Source organism: Bos grunniens, chromosome 14 (genome assembly GCF_055505025.1).
Source record: "Bos grunniens cultivar Pamir isolate PY7600 chromosome 14, Bosgru_T2T1.0, whole genome shotgun sequence".
Classification (NCBI taxonomy): Eukaryota; Metazoa; Chordata; class Mammalia; order Artiodactyla; family Bovidae; genus Bos; species Bos grunniens.
Window position 1 is genome coordinate 49,902,329 of NC_141178.1, and position 24,830 is coordinate 49,927,158.

At 37.4% G+C, this 24,830-nt stretch overlaps 1 protein-coding gene across 3 annotated transcripts in view; it reads right to left on the bottom strand.

The window, feature by feature from the left end:
• C14H8orf34 (chromosome 14 C8orf34 homolog) overlaps positions 1 to 24,830 on the bottom strand; it is a 278,124-nt gene that overhangs the window by 192,395 nt on the left and 60,899 nt on the right. For all 3 annotated transcript variants that reach the window (XM_086336644.1, XM_086336646.1, XM_086336645.1), the window contains exons 2-3: positions 19,498 to 19,645; positions 9,404 to 9,535 (exon numbers count right to left, since the gene is read on the bottom strand). In XM_086336644.1, coding sequence (XP_086192770.1) covers positions 9,404 to 9,535; positions 19,498 to 19,645 — 280 coding nt within the window. The remainder of the gene's footprint in view (positions 1 to 9,403; positions 9,536 to 19,497; positions 19,646 to 24,830) is intronic.

The window sequence follows — 24,830 nt, forward strand, 5'->3', positions numbered from 1 at the left end:
CACAGAGTCGGACACAACTAAAGCAATTTAGCAGCAGCATTTTGAACAACATTAATCAAATCAGAATTAATTAAATCCTGATATCTCCACCAATAGTTTCCATCTGTGGGTCAAATAATAAATTTACTATTTCCTGCAAATGGCTTTTGATATATTATTTATCCACTTCTTTTGAACCAAAATAATTTTAATTATTTAGATCTTTTAACTCTGTTTTCTAAAAATTTAATAAATGCTAGTATTCTTTCCTAAAAGTTCCTCCCAAGTACTTTACCTTCATTTATAATATGTCAGGAAATTTCCCAGTACTATAGTTATGATATATCTAAAGTTGATTATAGTGAATTTATTATTTCATGTCTCTTGCCTTCTGCATTCCCATACTATGATTTTTCAGACATTGCATTGCCACATTAATTCTCTTGTATCTATGCAATTTGTGTTTTCTACACAGATGTACACTCTTTTCATTATTTTCCTAAAATTTTAACAAATATACACCTATTCCTCTTTGCATATGCTGTGCTAAGTGAAACATTAAAAAAATTAAAAATCTCTGCCAAATACAAAAGCATAAATAAAAATACTGAGAACTGGTTCTAGTTTCTGGTTTTAACTGAAGTTAATGTCAGTCAGTCAGTTCAGTCACTCAGTCATGTCCGACTCTTTGCAACCCCATGAATTGCAGCACATCAGGCCTCCCTGTCCATCACCACCTTTCAGAGTTCACTCAAGCTCACGTCCATCGAGTCAGTGATGCCATCCAGCCATCTCATCCTCTGTCGTCCCCTTTTCCTCCTGCCCCCAATCCCTCCCAGCATCAGAGTCTTTTCCAATGAGTCAACTCTTCGCATGAGGTGGCCAAAGTACTGGAGTTTCAGCTTTAGCATCATTCCTTCCAAAGAACACCCAGGGTTGATCTTTAGAATGGACTGGTTGGATTTCCTTGCAGTCCAAGGGACTCTCAAGAGTCTTCTCCAACACCACAGTTCAAAAGCATCAATTCTTCTGCACTCAGCTTTCTTCACAGTCCAACTCTCACATCCATACCTGACTGCTGGAAAAACCATAGCCTTGACTAGACAAACCTTTGTTGGCAAGGTAATGCCTTTGCTTTTGAATATGCTATCTAGGTTGTTCATAACTTTCCTTCCAAGGAGTAAGCATCTTTTAATTTCATGGCTGCAATCAACATCTGCAGTGATTTTGGAGCCCCCCAAAATAAAGTCTGACACTGTTTCCACTGTTTCCCACCTACCTCAATTTTCTCTTCTGGATCACAAATTTGAAATGGCTATAAGAGAATCAGTATACACTATCATGCATAGGGAATTGATAGACAAATGTTTTTCTGGCCCCTTCTGCCAAGACTCCACTGACCATCCTCAACCATTCTATCAGAAACCACCACTTCACCAGGTAAACAGTAGAAATGCTTCAAGGACATAGAAAAACTTCAGTGAACTCTATTTGTCTTATTTTCCTTTAGTTGTGATAATTCACAATTGAAAATTAAAATCGTAATATTATCTTGCAGATCTTTGTACCTATACTAGCTTGCATTGTGTAACGTGCTCTTTTTTTGTTATCTGAAAATGCACAGCTTCTAAACTGTTATCTCATGAGACCAGGACATATTTTGCACTAAGCTACCCTTGAATTCTCTTCATTTACTCATTTACACTCTCATTTGTATAGCACACAACACTGTCCTAGCTTCTAGGAGTAAAGCAGTGTGAATAAATGTAACAAAATTCCCTGTACTCATGGAGATGACATTCTATTCGAGCTTACAGTCTATTGCATAGGGTAACAGGTTATTGTGTTCCTTATAAAACTGGCCTTAAATAACATACAATATTATATAATTGTATATATTTTATTTTATTTTTTTAAATAAGTTTTAGCAATAAAGATCTTCTGAAATGAATGTTAATGATATTTATGTCATACGAAAGTTAATAACTGTTAATACGGTCTTTTTTCCTTTTATTATTGTCTTTGTTCTTTTAAGAATAGTAACTTAGAAAACTTTTTATACTTATTACACAAATATTTCTGTCCCATAATACTTCAGCTAAGAAAATATCCTTTTATTTTGAAAGTCTCTTTATCAATTTTGTTTTAAAGTAAGAATTGTAAAATTTTATCAAATACAATTCAAGTATTATTTGAGATGTCATATGACTTTTCTTTATCAATTTGTATATTGTACCGAAATACACATAATGGTAGTCCCAAAGGAGAAGAAAGAACATTTGAAGACATAATGCTTGAAAGATATTCCATGAAAACATTAATGAAGAGGGAGGAGGGAGGAGGGTTCAGGATGGGGAACACATGTATACCTGTGGCGGATTCATTTTGATATTTGGCAAAACTAATACAATTATGTAAAGTTTAAAAATAAAATAAAATTTAAAAAAAAGAAAAAAAAACATTAATGAAAAAGAGTAGGGGTGGCTATGCTAATATCAGACAAAATAGACTTTAAGACAAAACTTGTTAAAGAAGAGGATAAAGAATATTACATATTGGTAAAATGGTCAACCAGTCAAGAAGATTGAACAATTATTTAACATAAACACATTTAGCAGCAGAGCCCCCAAATACATGAATCAAACACTGAAATAACTGAGGGTATAGAATTCTACAATAATAGCTGGAAACTCTAATACTTCTGTGTCAATAATGGATGGAAAAAATCTAGACAGATCAATAAGAAAACAGAGCACTTAAACAACACTATAAATCAATTAGGCCTAATAGACATATAGAGAAAAATACAAAGACTAACAGTCATATGTATTTTTCTTCCAAGTGCATGTGGAACAATCTCTAGTATAGACCATATGTATGTCAGGTCACAAAATAAGTCAAAATGTATAGACTACGGTAAAGGTGGTTTCTCAGATGGGAATTTGCAATCGTAAAGCCCACAATAAAAAGCAAGAAACATCTTATATCAATAACTGACCTTTATACCTTAAAGAAGTAGAAAAGAATAGAAGACTAAACTAAACCTAGCAGAATGATATAAATAATAAGTATTAAAACAGAGACAGGTGAAATAGAGGATTCAAATGTAACAGAAATAAATTAACAAAACCAAAAGTTGAATATTAAGAAAGAGCTTAAAAATTAATAAACCTTTAGCTAGATTCACTAAGAAAAAAGGGAGAAGACTCAAATTACTAAAATCAGAAATGTAACCAAGACATTACTACAGACTTTATAGAACTGTTTTTAAAAAGAATTAGAATGTTATGAATATTTAATTCAATAAACTACACAACCTAGATGAAATGGAAAAATTCCTAGAAACAAACTGCCAAAAGCTACTCAAGAATAAACAAAACATTTATAATAAGACATGGAATCAATAATCAAAAACCTCACAACAAAGTCAAGCACAAGACAAGGTGGCTTCATTGGTGAATTCTACCAAACATTTAAAGAACTGACAATTCTTCTCAAACACTTCCAAAAAAATGTAAAAGGAGGGAATGTATATAAACTCATTCTATAAAGCCAGCATTTCCCTGACACAGAAGACAAGGACATAATAATAAAACAATATAGCAGCATCTCTTCTGAAAACAGATGCAAAAATGCTCAACAAAATTGCAACATATCAAATTCAGCAGCATAATAAAAGGATTATGGAAACACAAAATAGTCAAAGCAATCTTGAGAAAGAAAAATGGAGCTGGAGGAATCAGGCCCCTGGACTCCAGATTATACACTGAAGCTGTAGTAATCAATAGTAAGGTACTGGCACAAAAACAGAAATATACATCAATGGAACAAGATAGAAAGCCCAGAAGTAAACCTATGGTCAATTAATTTACAACAAGGTAGGTAAGAGTGTATATACAATGGAGAAAAGACAGTCTCTTCAATTAGTGGTGCTGGAAAAATTGGAGAGCTCCATGTAAAAGAATGAAATTAGAACATTCTCAAACACAAAAACAAATTCAAAATGGATTAAATACCTAAATATAAGGCCAGATACTATAAAACTCTTAGAGGAAAACAGGCAGAACACTTTCACATAAACTGCAGCAGTATGTTTTTGGATGCATCTCCTATTCTAATGAAAATAAAAACAAAAACTTTAAAATGGGATCTAATTCAACTTAAAAGGTTTTGCACAGCAAAGGAAACCATAAAGAAATGAAACAAGAACCCACAGAATGGGAGAAAATATTTGCTAATGAAGCAACTGACAAGGGAGTAATCTCCAAACTATACAAACAGCTCATGACAATATCAAAAAAACAAACAACTCAATCAACAAATGGGCAGAAGATCTAAGGAAGACCAAAAAAGCTTTTTTGGATGGCCAAAAAAGCATATGAAAAGATGCTTAACATTGCTAATTATTACAGAAATGCAAATTAAAACTATAATGGCCATCATCAAAAAGTCTACAAACAATAAATGTGGGAGATGGTTTTAAGAACAGGGAAACCTTTTACACTGTTGGTGGGAATGTAAATTGGTAAAACCACTATGGAGAAGAGTATGGATATTCCTTAAAAAACTCAAAATAGACTTGCCACACAATATAGCATTCCCACTCCTGGGCATATATCCAGAGAAAATCATAATGTGAAAAGATACATGCACTCCAATGTTCACTGCAGCACTACAGTAGCCAAGACATGGAGTTAACCTAAATATCCATCCACAGAGGAATGGATAAAGAAGGTATAGTATGTATATACAATGGAATATTTCTCAGTCATAAAAAAGAATGAAATAATGCCATTTGCAGCCAACATGGATGGATCTAGACATGATTGTAAGAAATGCTGTAAGTCAGAGAGAGAAAGACATGTGTAGTATGATATCACGTATGTGGAATCTAAAAGGATAATATGAATGAACTTATTTATAAAATAGAAACAGCCTCACAGACTTGGAAAACAAACTTATGGTTACCAAAGGGGAAAGGTGGTGGGGGGGATAATTAGGAGTTTGGGATTAACATATACACACTATTACATAGAAAATAGATAATCAACAGGGACCTAATGTATAGTACAGGAAACTCTACTCAATATTCTGTAATAACCTATATGGGAAAAGAATCTGAAAAAGAATGGATATATGTAGATGTATAACTGAATCACTTTGCCATACACCTAAAACTAATACAACACTGTAAATAAACTATACCCCAATGTCAAATAAAAATTATATTTAAAAAGTATTTATAAGCTGTTCCCATACAATAAAAACTAAGACTAATACATGAACTCATTAAAAAAGATTAAACATCATGACAAAGTGGGATTTATCTCATGAATATAAAAGTTAACATAAGAAAATTAATCAATACAATAATTGTGTTAACAGAATGAATTTTAAAATACACCATCATTTTGACTGATGGAGAAAAGGCTTTTGACAAAATTCAATATTCTGTCATAATAAAAACTCCCAGTAAACGAGTAGAAAGGAACTTCTTCACTATGATAAAAGAAACTCACAGCTAACGTCATGTAGATTAGTAAAATAATGAAAGTTTTCCCCTTAATATGAGAAACAAGAAAGGATGCTGGCTTTCATCGCTGACCTTCAACACTATTAAATTTCTAGCCTGAGCAAGCAGGCAAGAAGACAAAATAAACAGCATCAAAATTGGAAAGTAAAAAATAAAACTAACTCTACTTGCAGAGAAAAAGAATAGCACTTACTTTAAAAAATGAACAAAGGACTTCAATAGACATTTCTCCAAGGAAGATACACATACAACCAAGAAGAACGTGGAAGGACATTCAGTATCATTAGTTGTTACAGAAACGTAAGTCAAAACGAGGTAACACTTCACACCCACTTGTACAGTATAATATTTTTGTTATAAATAGAAAGTAACAAATGTTGGTGAGACTGTGGAGAAACCAGAAACCTTTACATTGCTGATGGGAATGTAAAATAGTACAGCCTCTATAAAATACAACTGCAGTTCTCTCCAGTTAAAACATACAATGTGACCCAGCATTTCCACCTCAAGGTATATCCTCAAAATCATGGATCATGATTTCAAACAACTACTTGTATGTCAATGTTTATACCAGGACTATTCATGATAGCAAAATGTAGAAACAACCAAAATATCCTAAAATAAATGGATGAATAAACAGAAAGTAGGCTATCTATACAATGGAATATGATTCAACCACAAAAAGGAATGAAGTTCTATTACCTGCTGCAATGGGAATGAACCTGAAAATATTACACTAGGTAAAATAAGTCCATCACAGGAAGATCACACATCATATGATTCTATTAAGACGAAAGTGTTAGTCACTCAGTTCAGTTCAGTTCAGTTGCTCAGTCGTGTCTGACTCTGCAACCCCATGGACTGCAGCACGCCAGGCTTCCCTGTCCACCACCAATTCCCAGAGTTTACTCAAACTCAAGTCCATTGAGTTTGCCAGTGATGCCATCCAACCATCTCATCCTCTGTCATCCCCTTCTTGCTCAGTCGTGTCCAATTCTTTGTGCCAGGCTCCTCTGTCCATGAGATTTCCCAAGCAAAAATACTGGAGTGGGTTGCCATTTCCTTCTCCAGGGGATGTTCCTGACCCAGGGGTCAAACTCAGGTGTCCCCACATTGCAGGCAGATTCTTTACAGCCTGAACCAATCGAAACAGGCAAATTCATAGAGAGAGAAAGCAAGTTTCCAGGGACTGGGGGGAGGTAGAAATATTGAGTGACTTACAGTTTCCTTTTCTGAGGTAAAATGTTTTGGTAAGAAAGAGGTTATGGTAGCACTATTTTGAATGTACTAAATGCCATGTGAATTGCACAATTTAAAATGCTTAATTTTTGTTATTTTAACCTAAAAAAATGTATTTTTGAGTGATCTGTTATGAAGCCATGGAAACTAGAATGTCTCTAAAACTTTTTTGGCTCTCCAAGGTCACAGTGTTACACTTGTATGTTTTATTTTTGACATTTCACTGTTCTTGTTTCCACCTGTAGGTCTATGACCCATCTCAGACTGATTTTCAGCATGAATTAAGGTACGGATCAACGTGTGTATTTTTCCATATGAATCAACGTGTGTATTTTTCCATATGAATATCCAGTGTTGAAGGGACTGTTTCTTTTCTTACTATACCGCTTAGATGTCCTTGTGAAAAACCATTTGACTGCATATGTAGGTTCTTTTTTAAAACTTTGTATTAAGGTCAATTGATCTATTTTTCCATCCTTTCTCCAAAATCACACTGTCTTGATAACTACAGTTTTATAAAACGACTTGAAGCCAGTCAGGGTAAATTCTCCAAGCTAGTTCATATTTTTCAAGATTGCTTTAGAAAATCATGGTCCTTTGCCTTTCCAAATCAATTTAAAATAATACAGTCAATTTCAAAGGCCTGTAGAGCTTGGCTAGAGATTGCACTTATTTCAATAAGAGGTTGCCATTTGTTTCTCTGTTTCATCTTTTCTTGTTTTTGTTTTGGGAGAATAAATCAAAAAAATTGGGGCATCCTATTTTAATAAACTTATTAACATTGTATTTATTCTTTTTTCGTGCTTCTTTCTAGTGCTGCTTCATATATTACAACATACAACTGTGACTTACCAGTCTATGTTCAAAAGAAATTCTATTATTTCAGGAACAATTTATGTTTAAACAATATATTTCTAATTAATAACTCTGAATCCTATAATCTTAATACCATGTTTATTATTAAAAATGCATGAGACTGTGTTAATAATTTTCCTTTAAAAAGCTAATAGTCCAGTGGAGCCAGAGGTCAAGAGTAGGGTACCTGAACAGAAAAGATACTAAATGCCAGTTCACCAGTAACATTTTGTGCCTACAGAACATTCCATAAATAGCAAAGTCTGTGTAAAATGAAGGACCTTACAGCATTCTGTCCTCTAAGAGCTGAGATCCAGGACTTAGCTCTTTAAAATTAGCAAGCTCTGCTGCTGCTGCTGCTGCTGCTAAGTCGCTTCAGTCGTGTCCAACTCTGCGCGACCCCATAGACGGCAGCCCACCAGGCTCCCCCGTCCCTGGGATTCTCCAGGCAAGAACACTGGAGTGGGTTGCCATTTCCTTCTCCAGTGCATGAAAGGGAAAAGGGAAAGTGACACGACTCTTAGTGGCCCCATGGACTGCAGCCCACCAGGCTCCTCCGTCCATGGGATTTTCCAGGCAAGAGTACTGGAGTGGCGTGCCAGTGCCTTCTCCAAGCAAGCTCTAGGGTTATGTATTAATATTTATCATTGAGAAAGAATGAAGACAGACAGACAGACATTTCCAAGGATAGAAAGAGAAATGTGAGACTGAGAACTGATTGATTTCATTTATTCCTTTATTCTTTTTTTTCATTTAACACTATTCATTGAGCCAGGAACTGTACTATTACTGGGAATATGGTTGTGAACAACACATTTAAATTTTAAACTTTTATGCTTTTTTTAAATGTTGGGACCAAATATTATGAACCAACCTGGTGAAGCAGTATAATTTAGCTACAATAATAATTTTTAAAGAACATTTGTAGTTTATAATACTTCACATAATTCTTGCTAGAATTTTGTGGCTGATACAATTCTTTGTATAAGTGTCATTGTATAAACAAACAAACAAAAAAACCTCAAGGAGTTAATTTCAGTTATTTTCACAAATGTTCCAAATTCAGAATCCAGTTAGCACATAATGATTTTTCAAAATTTTCAAACAAAAGTAAGTATTTTCTACCTATTCCTTTCTCTGTTTAAATTAAAATCCCATATCTCAGTCTGCAACAAGCACAAGAAACTGATGTTTAAGAACAGCTTTCAGGATCTTTTGTCTTCTAAGAATAACTGACTTGCAACAAGATCCTAAGCTATATGACATGTTTGTGCATAGCACTGGAAAAACTTAGTAGCTAGAAAGGCAGAGAGAAAGGAGGAGGGGCATTGAGAGAACAGGTACTTATTACTGTGGGATAGAACAAATACACAACCTTCAGTAATAAATGAGTAGGACTTCAGAGAGACCCTGGATGAAGGATTTTTTTTTAAATTTTGTTAAATGTTTTGAACAGAAATCTTCTTTGCCTTCCCTCTAAAAGATTTATTTTTATATCCTTTATTAAACGTAGGGTTGGTATTGCTCTGAATATGATAAAATACTGCAACTGTTCATGAGAGGCAAGGGACCTGCTCCATGAAGTTTACATTCTTAAAAGAACAGTATACTCAAAAGTCTAAATCAATCACATATGCTTGAGAATATACGTTAATGCTAAAACAAATGTGAAATTCATTAGAATTAATAGGCAGAAATATCAGGAAAAAATTTGGCTTCAATTCTTACCTTTTCTTCACTTTACTAACACACACTTAACATACATTAAGTTAATATTTAAATGACAAATTTCCTTACATGATTTTGATTCTGGAGATGGTGGATAAATATTAGACACAGCAAGGTCACTTTTTGATTTTTTAGGCTTCTTTGCATTTAACTGCCAGGGTTTATCATAGTTTCTGAAATCTCTTCTTGTTCCTTTATGTTCTGTCAAACAACAACAACAAAAAAACCACAATAAAAACAATAAGTGATTTCACGATTGATCAAAAATTAAATCCATGAAGTAATTAGATATACCTAGCGAAAGCTATGCTGCCTTGTATCAAAATAATGCAAATATCCTAGAGTATTACTTGCTTTATTTTTCCTGTAAATGTGAGTTTTGCATTTGATTTGAATTAGTTTGTATATTAATATGATTAAAATGATGTTAAACTGTAAAATTATTTGAAAGTCTTTTTAAGGCACAAATTACTTAAAATCACATTCTATAAATGGGTATCATAGAATAAAGCACTGTATTTTGCTGTAAATAAAAACAACTAAATGTTTAAGTAAACTTTACTCATCTGATGTTACCTTATCTGTTATTCACTATGACACATAAAACCACAGGTGCACACACACATTTCCACCATAGTATTTGTTAGGGAAATTAAATAAACAGACTTGTTTACTCTTCAGAGACAAAACAGAGCAGGCCTCTGACCAGGCTTCTAACCTTCCTGGACACAGCCCTGACTGGGAGTGACTGTATAAGACTGCCTGCTGTAAATGCAGGACTTGCAGCACCATAGATAAGATGTGTGTGTGGTGGGGGCAGGGGGGAATTTTGAGATTGTTTAGCCCCTGAAAAGGGCATGAACAGCCAAATCCCAGGCTTAAACAACATTCCAAGTTTTACAAGACAAAACATTGTACAAGAGGCAGTGATCAAGACCATCCCCAAGAAAAAGAAATGGAAAAAGGCAAAATGGTTGTCTGAGTAGGCCTTACAAATAGCTGAGAAAAGAAGAGAAGCTAAAGACAAAGGAGAAAAGGAAAGATACACCCATTTGAATGCAGAGTTCCAAAGAAAAGCAAGGAGAGATAAGAAAGCCTTCCTCAGTGATCCATGCAAAGAAATAGAGGAAAACAATAGAATGGGAAAGACTAGAGATCTCTTCAAGAAAATAAAGATACCAAGGGAACATTTCATGCAAAGATGGGCTCAATAAAGGACAGAAATGGTATGGACCTAACAGAAGCAGAATATATTAAGAAGAGGTGGCAAGAGTACACAGAAGAACTATACAAAAAAAATCTTCATGACCCAGATAATCACGATAGTGTGATCACTCACCTAGAGCCAGACATCCTGGAATGCAAAGTCAAGGGGGCCTTAGGAAGTATCACTATGAACAAAGCTAGTGGAGGTGATGGAATCCCAGTTGAGCTGTTTCAAAACCTAAAAGATGATGCTGTGAAAGTGCTTCACTCAATATGCCAGCAAATTTGGAAAACTCAGAAGTGGACACAGAACTGGAAAAGCTCAGATTTCATTCCAATCCCAAAGAGAGGCAATGCCAAAGAATGCTCAAACTACTGACCAATTGTTCTCATCTCAAATGCTAGCAAAGTAATACTCAAAATTCTCCAAACCAGGCTTCAACAGTACATGAATTGTGGACTTCCAGATGTTCAAGCTGAATTTAGAAAAGGCAGAGGAACCAGAGATCAAATTGCCAACACCTGCTGGATCACAGAAAAAGCAAGAGAGTTCCAGAAAAATATCTAATTCTCTTTTACTGACTATGCCAAAGTCTTTAATATGTGGATCACAACAAACTGTGGAAAACTCTTCAAGAGATGGGAATACCAGACGACCTTACTTGCTTCCTAAGAAATCTGTATACAGGTCAAGAAGCAACAGTTAGAACTGGACATGGGATAATGGACTAGATCCAAGCCGGGAAAGGAGTACATCAAGGCTGTATATTGTCACCCTGCTTATTTAACTTATATGCAGAAAAATGGTGCGAAATGCCAGACTGGATGAAGTACAAGCTGGAATCAAGATTGTGGGTAAAAATATCAATAACCTCAGATATGCAGATAACACCATGCTTAACGCAGAAAGTAAAGAGGAACTAAAGAGCCTCTTGATGAAGTTGAAAGAGGAGTGTAAAAAACTGGCTTAAAACTCAACATTCAAAAAACAAAGATCATGGCATCTGGTCCCATCAATTCATGGCAAACAGAAGGGGAAACAACGGAAACAGTGAGGGACTTTATTTTTCTGGGCTCCAAAATCACTGCAGATGGTGACTGCAGCCATGAAATTAAAAGATCCTTGCTCCTTGGAAGAGTTACGACCAACCGAGATAGCATATTAAAAAGCAGAGACATTACTTTGCCAACAAAGGTCCATTGAGTCAAGGCTATGGCTTTTCCCGTAAAGTATGAATGTGAGAGCTGGACTATAAAGAAAGCTGAGTGCTGAAGAATTGATGCTTTTGAACTGTGGTGTTGGAGAAGATTCTTAAGAGTCCCTTGGACTGCAAGGAGATCAGACCAATCAATTCTGAAGGAAATCAGTCCTGAATATTCATTGAAAGGACTGATGCTGAAGCTGAAAGTCCAATACTTTGGCCACCTGATGTGAAGAGCTGACTCATTGGAAAAGACCCTGATGCTGGGAAAGATTGAAAACAGGAGGAGTAGGGGACCACAGAGGATGAGATGGTTGGATGGCATCACCGACTTGATGGACATGAGTTTGAGTAAGCTCCGGGAGTTGGTGTTGGACAGGGAAGCCTGGCGTGCTGCAGTTTATGGGGTCACAAAGGGTTTGGGCGGACTCCGGAAGTTGGTGACGGACAGTGAGGCCTGGCATGCTGCGGTTCATGAGGTTGCAAAGAGTCGGACAAGACTGAGCAACTGAACTGAACTGAAAGAGTTGGACACAACTGAGTGACTGTACTGAACTAAACTGAGGCTTGCAATTTGGTTACACATTGATGATGATATCAGTTTGCATCCATCCTGGGTTTATAAGGGGGAACTCTGAACTGTAATCTTGGAAGTCTCACACACAGAGCTGATGCACTGCCCGGGACCTTTTCCCAATTGGAACTCCAGACTGCTGTCACATGGGACTTCTCCGCATTGTTTAAGTTTGAATGTCAGCAAGTCCAATTTGGTGATATATCTTCTGCTCTATTTCTCTTCTTTTAATGTTAGTATATGAAAGTAAGCTAGATAATTCTCTAATAAATATTTTTATTATTGATTTGTATATAACGAGTGGTTTATTTTGTTAACAAATCTTTTGACCCTAAGACAAAAGTGAAAACTTTCAGCAAAACAGTATTACTCATTTTTTCCACTGTTCTGTTCAAGAAAGAGTAGTTCCATCACCTTTACTGAAAGCTACAGTTCCCCTTCAAAGGTGGCCAGTATCATACCAACTTTCAAATGAAATGATCTTTTCAGGAGTTCATCCCTCTTGACATCTTTTCATCCCATATTTTTAGACAGACTCTATTGTGGAGCTTTTTCTTCTTTTATTCTCAGGGCATTATATTCTCCTTATCCCCATATCATCTACCTAACTGCACCTTCTTTGTCTTATTTATTGCTTCCTTATCTTTTATCTACATGACATTCGTTAGCTTCCTTCTACCTTCTTGTTTAAATTTCAATATTTTCAAATCATCCTAGCTCTATGCATGATTCATAAATCTTTCTCTGGCTATCCACTTATAAACACCAAGTAGACATCATGAAATATTATAGAGATTCCTCAAATTTGCAAGTTAAATTTGTACTTAATGAGTTGTTATCCAGTTTTTCTGCTGCAAACATCCCATTAAATACCAAAAGAGGTATGCTGCTGCTGCTGCTGCTAAGTCGCTTCAGTCATGTCCGACTCTGTGCGACCCCATAGACAGCAGCCCACCAGGCTCCCCCATCCCTGGGATTCTCCAGACAAGAACACTAGAGTGGGTTGCCATTTCCTTCTCCAATGCATGAAAGTGAAAAGTGAATGTGAAGTCACTCAGTCATGTCCGACTCTTAGCGACCCCATGGACTGCAGCCTACCAGGCTCCTCCGTCCATGGGATTTTCCAGGCAAGAGTACTGGAGTGGGGTGCCATTATACTAGTAACAGAAATATTGGTCTATGAACAGAAATACTGGTCTGCATTATGCCATAGACAGAATTAAGACAAAGATAGACATTATCAGAAATAGATTGAAAAATATCTAGACATTCACAACGCTTGCCCCTACCTCAGATTCAGCTCCTGACATTGTTTCACAGTCTGTCAGAATTTGTCTTTCTATATCCAGCCTAGGACCATAGTTTCTTCTAATGCAACACAGCTAAGGAATTAAGAATCATGGACACAAAACACAGTATCTCATGATACAAAGAAAAACTAAAAGCAGCCATAGAATAATAATACACCGGATTTTGCAGCTTTTTAAATTCTCCACTATTGGAAAGAAAAAAAACAATCCATATTAATTTAAATATCTTAGCAATGATACTGTTCTTATTTAATGTGTTGAAAAGAGATGTGAGACAGAAAGTCACTTGTCAGTTTCTCAAAGACCTATAGGATTTGACTGACACTGGAGACAGTAGCAGCCATGATTTCATCTGTCTCCCCCAAATGTTTTAAAACTATCTAAATAGTTCTAAGCTATTTTTTTTGTTGTTGTTCTCATAAGAGAACAAAAAAGAATAGAACACCTACACTATTTATTGACAAACCTAAAACTAGATGGACTTCTCCCATTGCTCAGCAGTAAAGATCCTCCTGCCTGCCAATGCAGGAGACACAAGTTTGATCCCTGGTTTGGGAAGATTCCCTGGAGGAGGAAATGGCAATTCACTCCAGTATTCTTGCCTGGGAAATCCAATGGACAGAGGAGCCTGGAGGGCTGTAGTCCATGGGGTCACAAAAGAACAGGACGTGACTTAGCAACTAAACAAACAAAACTAATTCGAACATCCTTCATTCAAATTCAAATAAACAAAATAAATATTTTAACAAGGAAGATTCAATATAAAAAGCAAGAATATATCACTCAAGATATAGAAGAAATTCATAGTTTGCGGGAAGATTTACTATGAAAAAACCTTTAAATTTTTGCATATGGCTATTTTATCTTCTTAATACAAATAAAATAGACTCTGTGAAGCAAAAAGAAATGAGAAAAGAGATAAAACTCTAAAACGATAATTGCTAAGATAAATGAAAGAAGATAAAGAATACTGACAGGAAATTAAAATGCAATATGTACCAACATTTGAATTTGTATACAAAGCCAGAAAGAGAAAAGTAATACTGTGGAAAATTGAATCAGTGACAGGAAGAACACACGACAAACCTCCCTAGAAGTTATCGATAAAATAAAGAAGACAATTTACACATAGCTGATTTTTCTGAAGAAATCAAAACAAATACCATAGAAGCACTAAGTACACAAGAAGACAAGTATTCTAGGATAGAGATGCAGGTTTGCTAATTGAAAGGATTCACTGGATAAAATGAAAAATAAGAAAAGAGACAAACATCCAGATGTGTTCCCAGTAAAACTTTTGAATATCAGAAATAGAGAAAAAAAAAAAAACAAATCCCATAAGTGTTTAATAATAGAGCATCTAAAAATAAGTAAAAACAAGGTTGCTTTCAACTTTCTCCTAGACATTAAAAGACAAACTTCTGAGAACATGTTAAGTCCCCAAGATGCTAGAATAATTTAAAAGCAAAAAGCGGGCACCTTCAGATATTTTCAAAAAGTATTAACTTAAATAGTTTGAATATTGAGACCTTTTCTAACTAATTATAACAAGCACCAAAAGAAATAATTCAAATAACAGTTAAAGTTTAAACTGGCACTATTTACTGTCACCTGAATTATAACCTCTTCTACTAATACTCGTATCCAAGAATTAGTCTCTGCTTTCCTTCTCCCTCCTGCTATATCCTCCCCTCTAAAATCTTCCTCTTCACCTTCTGGGGCATATATTCCATGGTAAATAACAGTCCTCCGTTTTCAAATCCTCTCCTTCAAGAGAAGAGCCACATCATTCTTTCCACAAGAGTGCTCCCTCCTCTGTAGTTCCTTGGAATGAAGGTGTTCATCCCCTCCTCATGTGTCACCTGCCATAGGCTGGGGTTTTCTGTTCATCCACGGTGTTTTTCTGTTTTGTTTGTTTGTTTTGGACTGTAATTGCTTTACAGTGCTGTGTTACTTTCTGCTGTTCAGTGAAGTGAATCAGCTGTGTATACATATATCCCCTCCCTCTTGGATCTACCTCCCACCTACATCCCCCATCCCACTCTCAAGTCATCACAGACCACCAAGCTGAGCTCCCTGTGCTATACGGCAGCTTTCCACTAGCTCTCTATTTTATACATGGTAGTGTATATATGTCGATCTTAATCTCCCAATTCATCCCACCCTCCCCTTCCTTACTGTGTCCACAAGCCCATTATCTATACCTGCATGTCTATTCCTGCCCTGGACATAGGTTCATCTGTACCATTTTTCTAGATTCCACATATACAGCAGCTAGGACAAGGAAGCAACCTAAATGTCCAATGACAGATGAGTGGGTAAAGAAGATGTGGTGCATATACATGATGGAATATTACTCAGCCATAAAAAGGAGTGAAACTGGGCCATCTGTAGAGATGTGGGTAGACCTACAATCTGTCATACAGAGTGAAGTAAGTCAGAAAGAGAAAAGCAAATATGGTCCATCCATGTTCGGCTGAACATTTCTCCTCTCCTGTGGTGAGTGCTGCGTGTCTATACTGCTCACCACTCTTCATCACTGCATCTTTCTGCTCCTGATTACTCTTGCAGCCCTACTCAAGACACTAGCACAGTTACCCTTGACCTTTCAACAACCAGAATGAAACCCTGGTGACCTCTTAATTTCTTAAACCATGTATTGAGTCTCACACTTCACTGTCCTCTCAAACCCTACAGAACTTCACTTTCCTGAACTTCAGAGACCACAAACTCAGGCCACCCACAGGACTTTCTCATCATTTGGAATCATTTCCCCTCAAAAGCCTTGGTCCCAAAAATCACAATTTCCCTGGCCTTCTCAATCTTTCATATTTTCACCATACTTTCCCTAACATTTGCCTCTTAAAGATTCTTAGTTCTCTGATCTGCTTTTTATGTCTAGACTGTTTCCTTGTTCCCTCCCTCTTATACCGGGCCACATGCTTTGATTGCTTGTGCAATTCACCCACAGACATCCTTATAAAACTGTCTGTCCACCCTTCATCCTCACTGCTGTACATCTACAGTTCTCATCAGTCTCTCAAACTGCTTTTCTCCCCTTCCTCCTAGCACTTCTGGGCACTGTGGGGAAAAAACCACAATCCTGCCCATAATTTCCATTATTACTTCATTTATTTCCATTTCCATTATTACTTCATGTCTTGAATTTTAGATAAGCCCCTGGACTGCTTCAGTCTTTTTTATTTTCCTTTGCCAAGTTTCTTTTTATTCCCCAGGGTGACTTCACAATCATCATTCACTTCAATTTCCCCGATTTATTCCCCAAAATTCTTGTCCTCAGCAAACAACTTCACTTCTTAAAAAACTGGAAAATTATTGATGAAAGATATCATCTCACACTTGCCTTATCCCAGTCCAGCTCCTACTCTGAATTTAAGCACAACTTCTTCCATTCTCCCATTCTCGTAATTTTAATGTGCACAGTCCTGAATGCTATTCCTGAAACTTCTGCCTTAACCCATCCACAGTTTTAGACTCATATCCAACAGCCTGCTGGAATTATCTACTAAGACGCCCCAAGAAATTCAAGTTCATCCAAAGAAGCTGGATGAATTTTAGTCCTGTGTTCCCCTCTTGCTTTATTTTATTGTTGTTCAGTCACTCAGTCGTGTCCAACTCTTTGTGACCCCATGAACAGCAGCACCCCAGGCTTCCCTGTCCTTCACTATATACATTGTATTATAAGATTCCATCTTAGTAAACCTACTGAAAGAAATTCTCTTCCTTGTTACAGAAATAAGCCTGCTATGTTTAAAATGGATAACCAACAAGGACCTACTGTATAGCATATAGAACTCCGCTGAACGTTATGTGGCAGCCTAATGAGGGAGGGGATGGGGTTTGGGGGAGAATGGATCCATGTATATGTATGGCTAAGTCCCTTCATGTTCACCTGAAATTATCACAACATTGCTAATTGGCTATACTCCAATACAAAATTAAAAGTTCAAAAATAAAGAAATAAATGTAAGAAGGCTGAGTGCTGAAGAACGGATGCTTTTGAATCGTGGTGCTGGAGAAGACTCTTGAGAGTCCCTTGGACAGCAAAGAGATCAAACCAGTCAATCCTAAAAGAAAGTCAACCCTGAAGTCATCGGAAGGACTGATGCCAAAGCTGAAGTGCCAATACTTTGGCCACCTGATGTGAAAAGCCACCTCACTGGGAAAGATTCAGTTGCTGGGAAAGATCAAAGGCAAAAGGAAGAACGGACGACAGAGAATGAGATAGTTAGACAGCATCACCGATTCCATGAACATGAATCTGAGCAAACTCTGGAAGATAGTGAAGGACAGGGAAGTCTGGCACACTGCAGTCCATGGGGTCCCAAAGACTTGGATACAACTTAGCAACTTAGCAAACTGAGTTTGCTTAGCAACTGAACAACAACAGCAACACAGTCTCTCTCAGGAAACAAAAAGAAATAAGCTCCCGGGATGCGAGAGCTGTGTGGCAAAGAACTGTGGGTTGTACCTATTTGTTTAGAGCAGCTGCTGGCTGAGATCCAGCAAGAAAACAGGGACTTCAGTCATATAGCTGCAAGGAAACTAATTCTGCCAACAACCTGAATGAATTTGGAAGCAGATTCTTTCTTATTCCAGCCTCTGGATGAAGATACAACCTGGCCAACATCTTTATCTGTAGCTTTGTGTGATGAAACAGAAGATATGCTTAAACCCTCCACAGACTTTTGACTTGTGGTAAATGGGAGCTGTTAAATGTGTATTGATTAATGCTATAGAATTTAATACACTATTGTCTCTCCAGACATGATAACTTACAAATATGGGTTCCTATGAGTTTTAATGGGCTCACAGATGTTTATCTGGTCCACCTTCACAAGAATGGATTCCTCTTTGCACCTACAAACCAGAGCCTATGCCCAATACTCACCTTGCTAAGAATCTAACCCTAAAAAAGTGACCAAGAAAAACCAAGAGTTCCCTCTTATTATACCAAAAGCTCATATTCTGGTTTCCTGTATGCAGCAGAGAACTTCTATATTGATAACAACACCAGAGTTGTCTATATTCTGCAGAGAATACCCTATCCCCTACCCGCTTTAAGCACTAGTGTGAGAATACAGCCAAAGAGAACCAAAATCCTTTCATGGGATCCCAGAGGGCATGAAAAGAAGAGAAGCAATCGTACTATCCCTAGAAAGCATTTGGAATCCAGTCAGTCAGATATCATGGGAGTCAAGTGAGGAGTTAGCTACTCAAGCCACAGGTTTGGGGTGGGATTTGGGTTCAGAAGTAAATACCAAACTAACAGACCAGTGTGTAGAAGAAATAAGCTATTAGATACACATTTTATAAACAAAAATCAAAGACAAGTCTACCCAATTATCTCACTAGTGCTTACTGGAGAGGTAAGGCTGGTTCCCCAATGTTTACAGTAAATAAATCAGGTTGAACTTACAACATAAGGTAAAATTAGAACTGAGGAAAACAGAGAATAATTATCCATTTGGGCTACAGAAAAGGTAACTCTAGAAATGTATTGTTTTCCTTTTTGCCCAGAGGAGCTATAAGCGCTTAATTCAAATTCTTCATAAAGAGAATAACTAAAGTTTAAAATAATTAGTTTGAATTCATATGAAATGAAAGCTTTCCTGAATCTTACTTCCATTCAAATTGAATACAAAGATTCTCATGTTTGGAAGCCTAATAAATAACAATATATTCAAATTCGAGAATACTTTTTGACAAGTACTAGCATATGGGTGAACACCAATGAATACATGAAACCATAGGTAACTATCTATATTTACTTGTTATAAAAAGAAAGACTTTCATAAATTTTACATTAAATGTATTAACATTAACTGTAAAATGTATCTTTTCATTTACCTAATGCTTCACTTTCTGCCCAGAGAGCTGCAGATCCAGATAAGGTTCTTTGAAGCTGCCCACGGTTTCCTTGTTTTGACTGAAGATGGTCAATGAGAAATGGGATTGGCTGGTCAGGTGTCTCAGTTATTAACTTGGTCATTAATTCCTGAAGGCAGAGTAGAGCATACGTTTACATCTAATAATAACAGCAAACACACACACATCACTTACCATTACTAGGCACTGCTTTACCTGCTCTACACACAACAACTAATTTAATCCTCATAACAATCTTTTCAGGCAGGTACAAGTTACTGGTCTCATTTTGAGGAAAGTAAATTGTCTGCATTACACGGCTACCCAGGGATCAAACCCAGGACTCCCTCATTCCAGGCAGACGCTTTAACCTCTAAGCCACCAGGGAGGGTGTTACACAGCTAATACATAGCAAAGCCAAGACATATTTGGAGTTTTAATATTTTATTTGTCCAAAACATATTGGAAGTTTAAATTCTTTTGAAAAGTTACAGTCAAAGAAGTTTCAGATTACTATTTTGAGAGATGCCATTATATATCACATTTTCAATAGTCCTCATCATACGACTTATATGCCAATGTCATTTTTCTTTCTTAACTATACATGAATATCCCCAAATGAAGAAAATGTTGGGATGAAAGAAACCAGTAACAAGTCACAGCTTCACAGAAACCAAGAAGTATTTTAAACTGGTTCTTTAACAGAAGTTTCTTTTTTCAAAAGGCCTGAAAGTTATTCATTCTTTCTTGCTTTTTTTTTTTACTGAGTGAAGCAATGGAGAGTTCCATTTTTGGACCGCTCTAATGATGCTTTAAACCGGGGGGAAGTCTGCCTAAGGGTAATGTCTACACATTGCTTTTACCGGTCAGAAATGGCAAGAGCAAGCTCCAATTTGTGGTCAATTAGAATCCCCAGACTGTTCTTTTATCAACAGCTGCCAAGCCAACTGAACATCATTTCGAGCTGTGTAACTGGGTTTATGAACCTGCATGCACCACTTTAGGTTCCTATTAGTCACATTTTATCTTGTTGGGTTTAGCTCAGAATTCTAGTCTGTCAATTGTCATTTTTCAAGTTCAGATTCTGTGAGGAGCAGTGGCTCTACTGAGACAGTGTGTATCAAGTATTAGCAATGCTGATGGAAGGGATATTGGAAATTTCCTATCCCATTGTCTTTTTCTGTTCGTGGCCTATTTCCTCTGCCTTGAATGTTCTTTTCTGGGATGTTCAGATGGCTGGCTTGTCATTGGTTCAGTTCAGTCACTCAGTTGTGTCCGACTCTTTGTGACCCCATGAACCACTGTACACCAGGCCTCCCAGTCCATCACCAAATCCTGGAGTCCACCCAAACCCATGTCCGTTGAGTCGGTGATGCCATCCAACCATCTCATCTTCTGTCGTCCCTTCTCCTCCTGCCCCCAATCCCTCCCAGCATCAGAGTCTTTTCCAATGAGTCAATTCTTTGCGTGAGGTGGCCAAAGTACTGGAGTTTCAGCTTTAGCATCATTCCTTCCAAAGAACACCCAGGACTGATCTCCTTTAGAATGGACTGGTTGGATCTCCTTGCAGTCCAAGGGACTCTCAAGAGTCTTCTCCAACACCACAGTTCAAAAGCATCAATTCTTCGGCACTCAGCTTTCTTTATAGACCAACTCTCACATCCATACATGACTACTGGAAAACCCATAGCCTTGACTAGATGGATCTTTGTTGGCAAAGTAATGTCTCTGCTTATTAATATGCTGCCTAGGTTGGTCATAACTTTCCTTTCAAGGAGTAAGCGTCTTAATCTCATGGCTGCAATCACCTTCTGCAGTGAGTTTGGAGTCCAAAAAAATAAAGTTAGCCACTGTTTTCAGCGTACATCATGAGAAACACTGGGCTGGAGGAAGCACAAGTTGGAATCAAGATTGCTGGGAGAAATATCAATAACCCCATATATACAGATAACAACACCCTTATGGCAGAAAGTGAAGAAGAACTGAAGAGCCTCTTGATGAAAGTAAAAGAGGAAAGTGAAAAAGTTGGCTTAATGCTCAACATTAAGAAAACTAAGATCATGGCATCCAGTCCCATCACTTCATGGCAAATAGATGGGGAAACAGTGGAAACAGTGGCTGACTTTATTTTTCTGGGCTCCAAAATCACTGCAGATGGTGATTGCAGCCATGAAATTAAAAGACACTTGCCCCTTGAAAGGAAAGTTATGACCAACCTAGACAGCATACTAAAAAGCAGAGACATTACTTTGTCAACAAAGGTCTGTCTAGTCAAGGTCATGGTTTTTCCAGTGTTCATGTAGGGATGTGAGAGTTGGACTATAAAGAAAGCTGAGCACCGAAGAATTGATGCTTTTGAACTGTGGTGTTGGAGAAGACTCTTGAGAGTCCTTGGACTGCAAGGAGATCCAACCAGTCCATCCTAAAGGAGATCAGACCTGGCTGTTCATTGGAAGGACTGATGTTGAAGCTGAAACTCCAAAACTTTGGCCACCTGATGTGAAGAGCTGACTCATTTGAAAAGACCCTGATGCTGGGAAAGATTGAGGGCAGGAGGAGAAGGAGACAACAGAGGATGAGATGGTTGGATGGCTTTACCGACTCAATGGACATGGGTTTGGGTGAACTCTGGGAGTTGGTGATGGACAGGGAGGCCTGGCATGCTGAGATTCATGGGTTTGCAAAGAGTCGGACACGACTGAATGAACTGAACTGATCTGTTTCCATTGTTTCCCCATATATTTGCCATGAAGTGATGGGACCAGATGCCATGATCTTAGTTTTCTGAATGTTGAGTTTTAAGCCAATTTTTTCACTTTCCTCTTTCACTTTCATCAAGAGGCTCTTTAGTTCTTCTTCATTTTCTGCCATAAGGGTGGTGTCATCTGCATATCTGAGGTTATTGAGATTTCTCCCGGCAATCTTGAATCCAGCTTGTGCTTCCTCCAGCCCAGCGTTTCTCATGATGTACTGTGCATAGAAGTTAAATAAGCAGGGTGACAATATACAGCCTTGATGGACTCCTTTTCCTATTTGGAACCAGTCTGTTGTTCCATGTCCAGTTCTAACTCTTGCTTCCTGACCTGCATACAGTTTTCTCAAGAGGCAGGTCAGGTGGTCTTACATTCCTATCTCTTTTAGAATTTTCCAGTTTATTGTGATCCACACAGTCAAAGGCTTTGGCATAGTCAATAAAGCAGAAATAGATGTTTTTCTGGAACTCTCTTGCTTTTTTGATGATCCAGAGGATGTTGGCAATTTGATCTCTGGTTCCTCTGCCTTTTCTCAAGCCAGGTTGAACATGTGGAAGTTCACAGTTCACATATTGCTGAAGCCTGGCTTGGAGAATTTTGAGCATTGTCATCATTCAGTCTCTAATGATATCTTAAAAAGTTTACCCTAACAAATTTTCATAATCCTTTATCACAGAATTGAGCACTCTCCAGAATCATCTCATTGTATATTTCCTATTCAGTTTGTGCCTGTCTCTCTTCCTCCCCTATTATAGCACCAAGACCCAAGGACCAACTGATTTGATTGCTATTATCTCCTTAGGGCCTAGATTCTATGGAGCTCATAGCTGGTGTTAAATGAATGAATGTTTGGTGTATCAAACCCAGGGGATGACAGAGGATGAGATGGTTGGATGGCATCACTGACTCAATGGACATGAGTTTGAGTAAGCTCTGGGAGTTGGTGATGGACAGGGAAGCCTTGCCTGCTGCAGTCCATGGGGTCACAAAGAGTTGGACAAGACTGAGTGACTAGACTACTAGCACTAAAGTCCCTTATTGTCCTAATAAACAATGATTAAAGCATCCATAGATTTCCTAGCCCAGTAAAATACATTCTTCTGAACTGCTACACCAGAAACTGCTGTCATATCTCAGAGATATTTGTTGACATTTATAACAGTGTAGGAACACATGGATTTGTCTGATTAGAGGCTAAATGGATTTTGTAGATGACAAGATTACAAGTTGATCTCAGAGACATGGATAAAATAGTTCAAGGTATCTCAAAACTGTGCAGACTGAACATAAAGTTGGAACTAAAAAGAGCAAAGGATTTCTACCACAAACACATTGTGAAGCAGCATATTTGTCAGACAAATGAATATAACAAGTTTTTATATTGTAAAAAGTAGGTAAGCAAACAATCAGTTGGCAGAGTCTTCTTTACTTCTGTTATTTAAAATTGCAATGATTACAGTTATAACTTAGGTCATTCCTCTATGTGGTAAAGCAATGCAGGGTTCAATTAAAACCCAATTACACATGAGTGGAACATAATTTAAATCATTTTAAGTTTTGCTTCTGTAGAAAAAGTGTATTATATTCCATTTAAATCAGTTATATATTATAAAAGGACTTCCCTGGTGGCTCAAACGGTAAAGCGTCTGTCTACAATACGGGAGACTTGGGTTTGATCCCTGGGTTGGGAAGATTCCCTGGAGAAGAAAATGGCAACCCACTCCAGTACTCTTGCCTAGAAAATCCCATGAACAGAGGAGCCTAGTGCAGGCTACTGTCCATGGGGTCGCAAAGAGTGGGACACGACTGAGTGACTTCACTTTCACTTTCTTTCATACATTATAAAAGCAATGAGAAAATAAAGATAAAAATAAATAGAAAGACCAACTAGACTATTCTTGTCACAGGAGGCCTTTGCTTTACTCTGATAAAGCAAAATTAGGTCAGATAACAGGACTTTAACTTAAATTCAGAAACTTTCCATATAACTTTTAAGTTAAAAAAAGAAAAAAGCACAAGATCTTATGAGCTTTTTTTTTTTTTCCTTTTTTTAACTTTCCAAGTTAGATGGAAAGTTTCTGGGGTTTTTTTCCTTTTAAAGTAAATTAAAGTGTCCCTATAGTGTCTTTATTTTTTTACATATTTTTTATTGGAATATAGGGCTTCCCTGGTGGTTCAGCAGTAAAGAACCCACCTGCCAATGCAGTAAACACAAGTTCAATCCCTGGCTGGGAAGATCTCCTGGAGAAGGAAATGGCAACCCACTCCAGTAATATTCTTGCCAGGGAAATCCCATGGACAAAAGACCCTGGCAGGCTACAGTCCAGATCAGATCAGATCAGTCGCTCAGTCGTGTCTGACTCTTTGTGACCCCATGAATCGCAGCACGCCAGGCCTCCCTGTCCATCACCAACTCCCGGAGTTCACTGAGACCCACGTCCATCGAGTCAGTGATGCCATCCAGCCATCTCATCCTCTCCGTCCCCTTCTCCTCCTGCCCCTAATCCCTCCCAGTATCAGAGTCTTTTCCAATGAGTCAACTCTTCGTATGAGGTGGCCAAA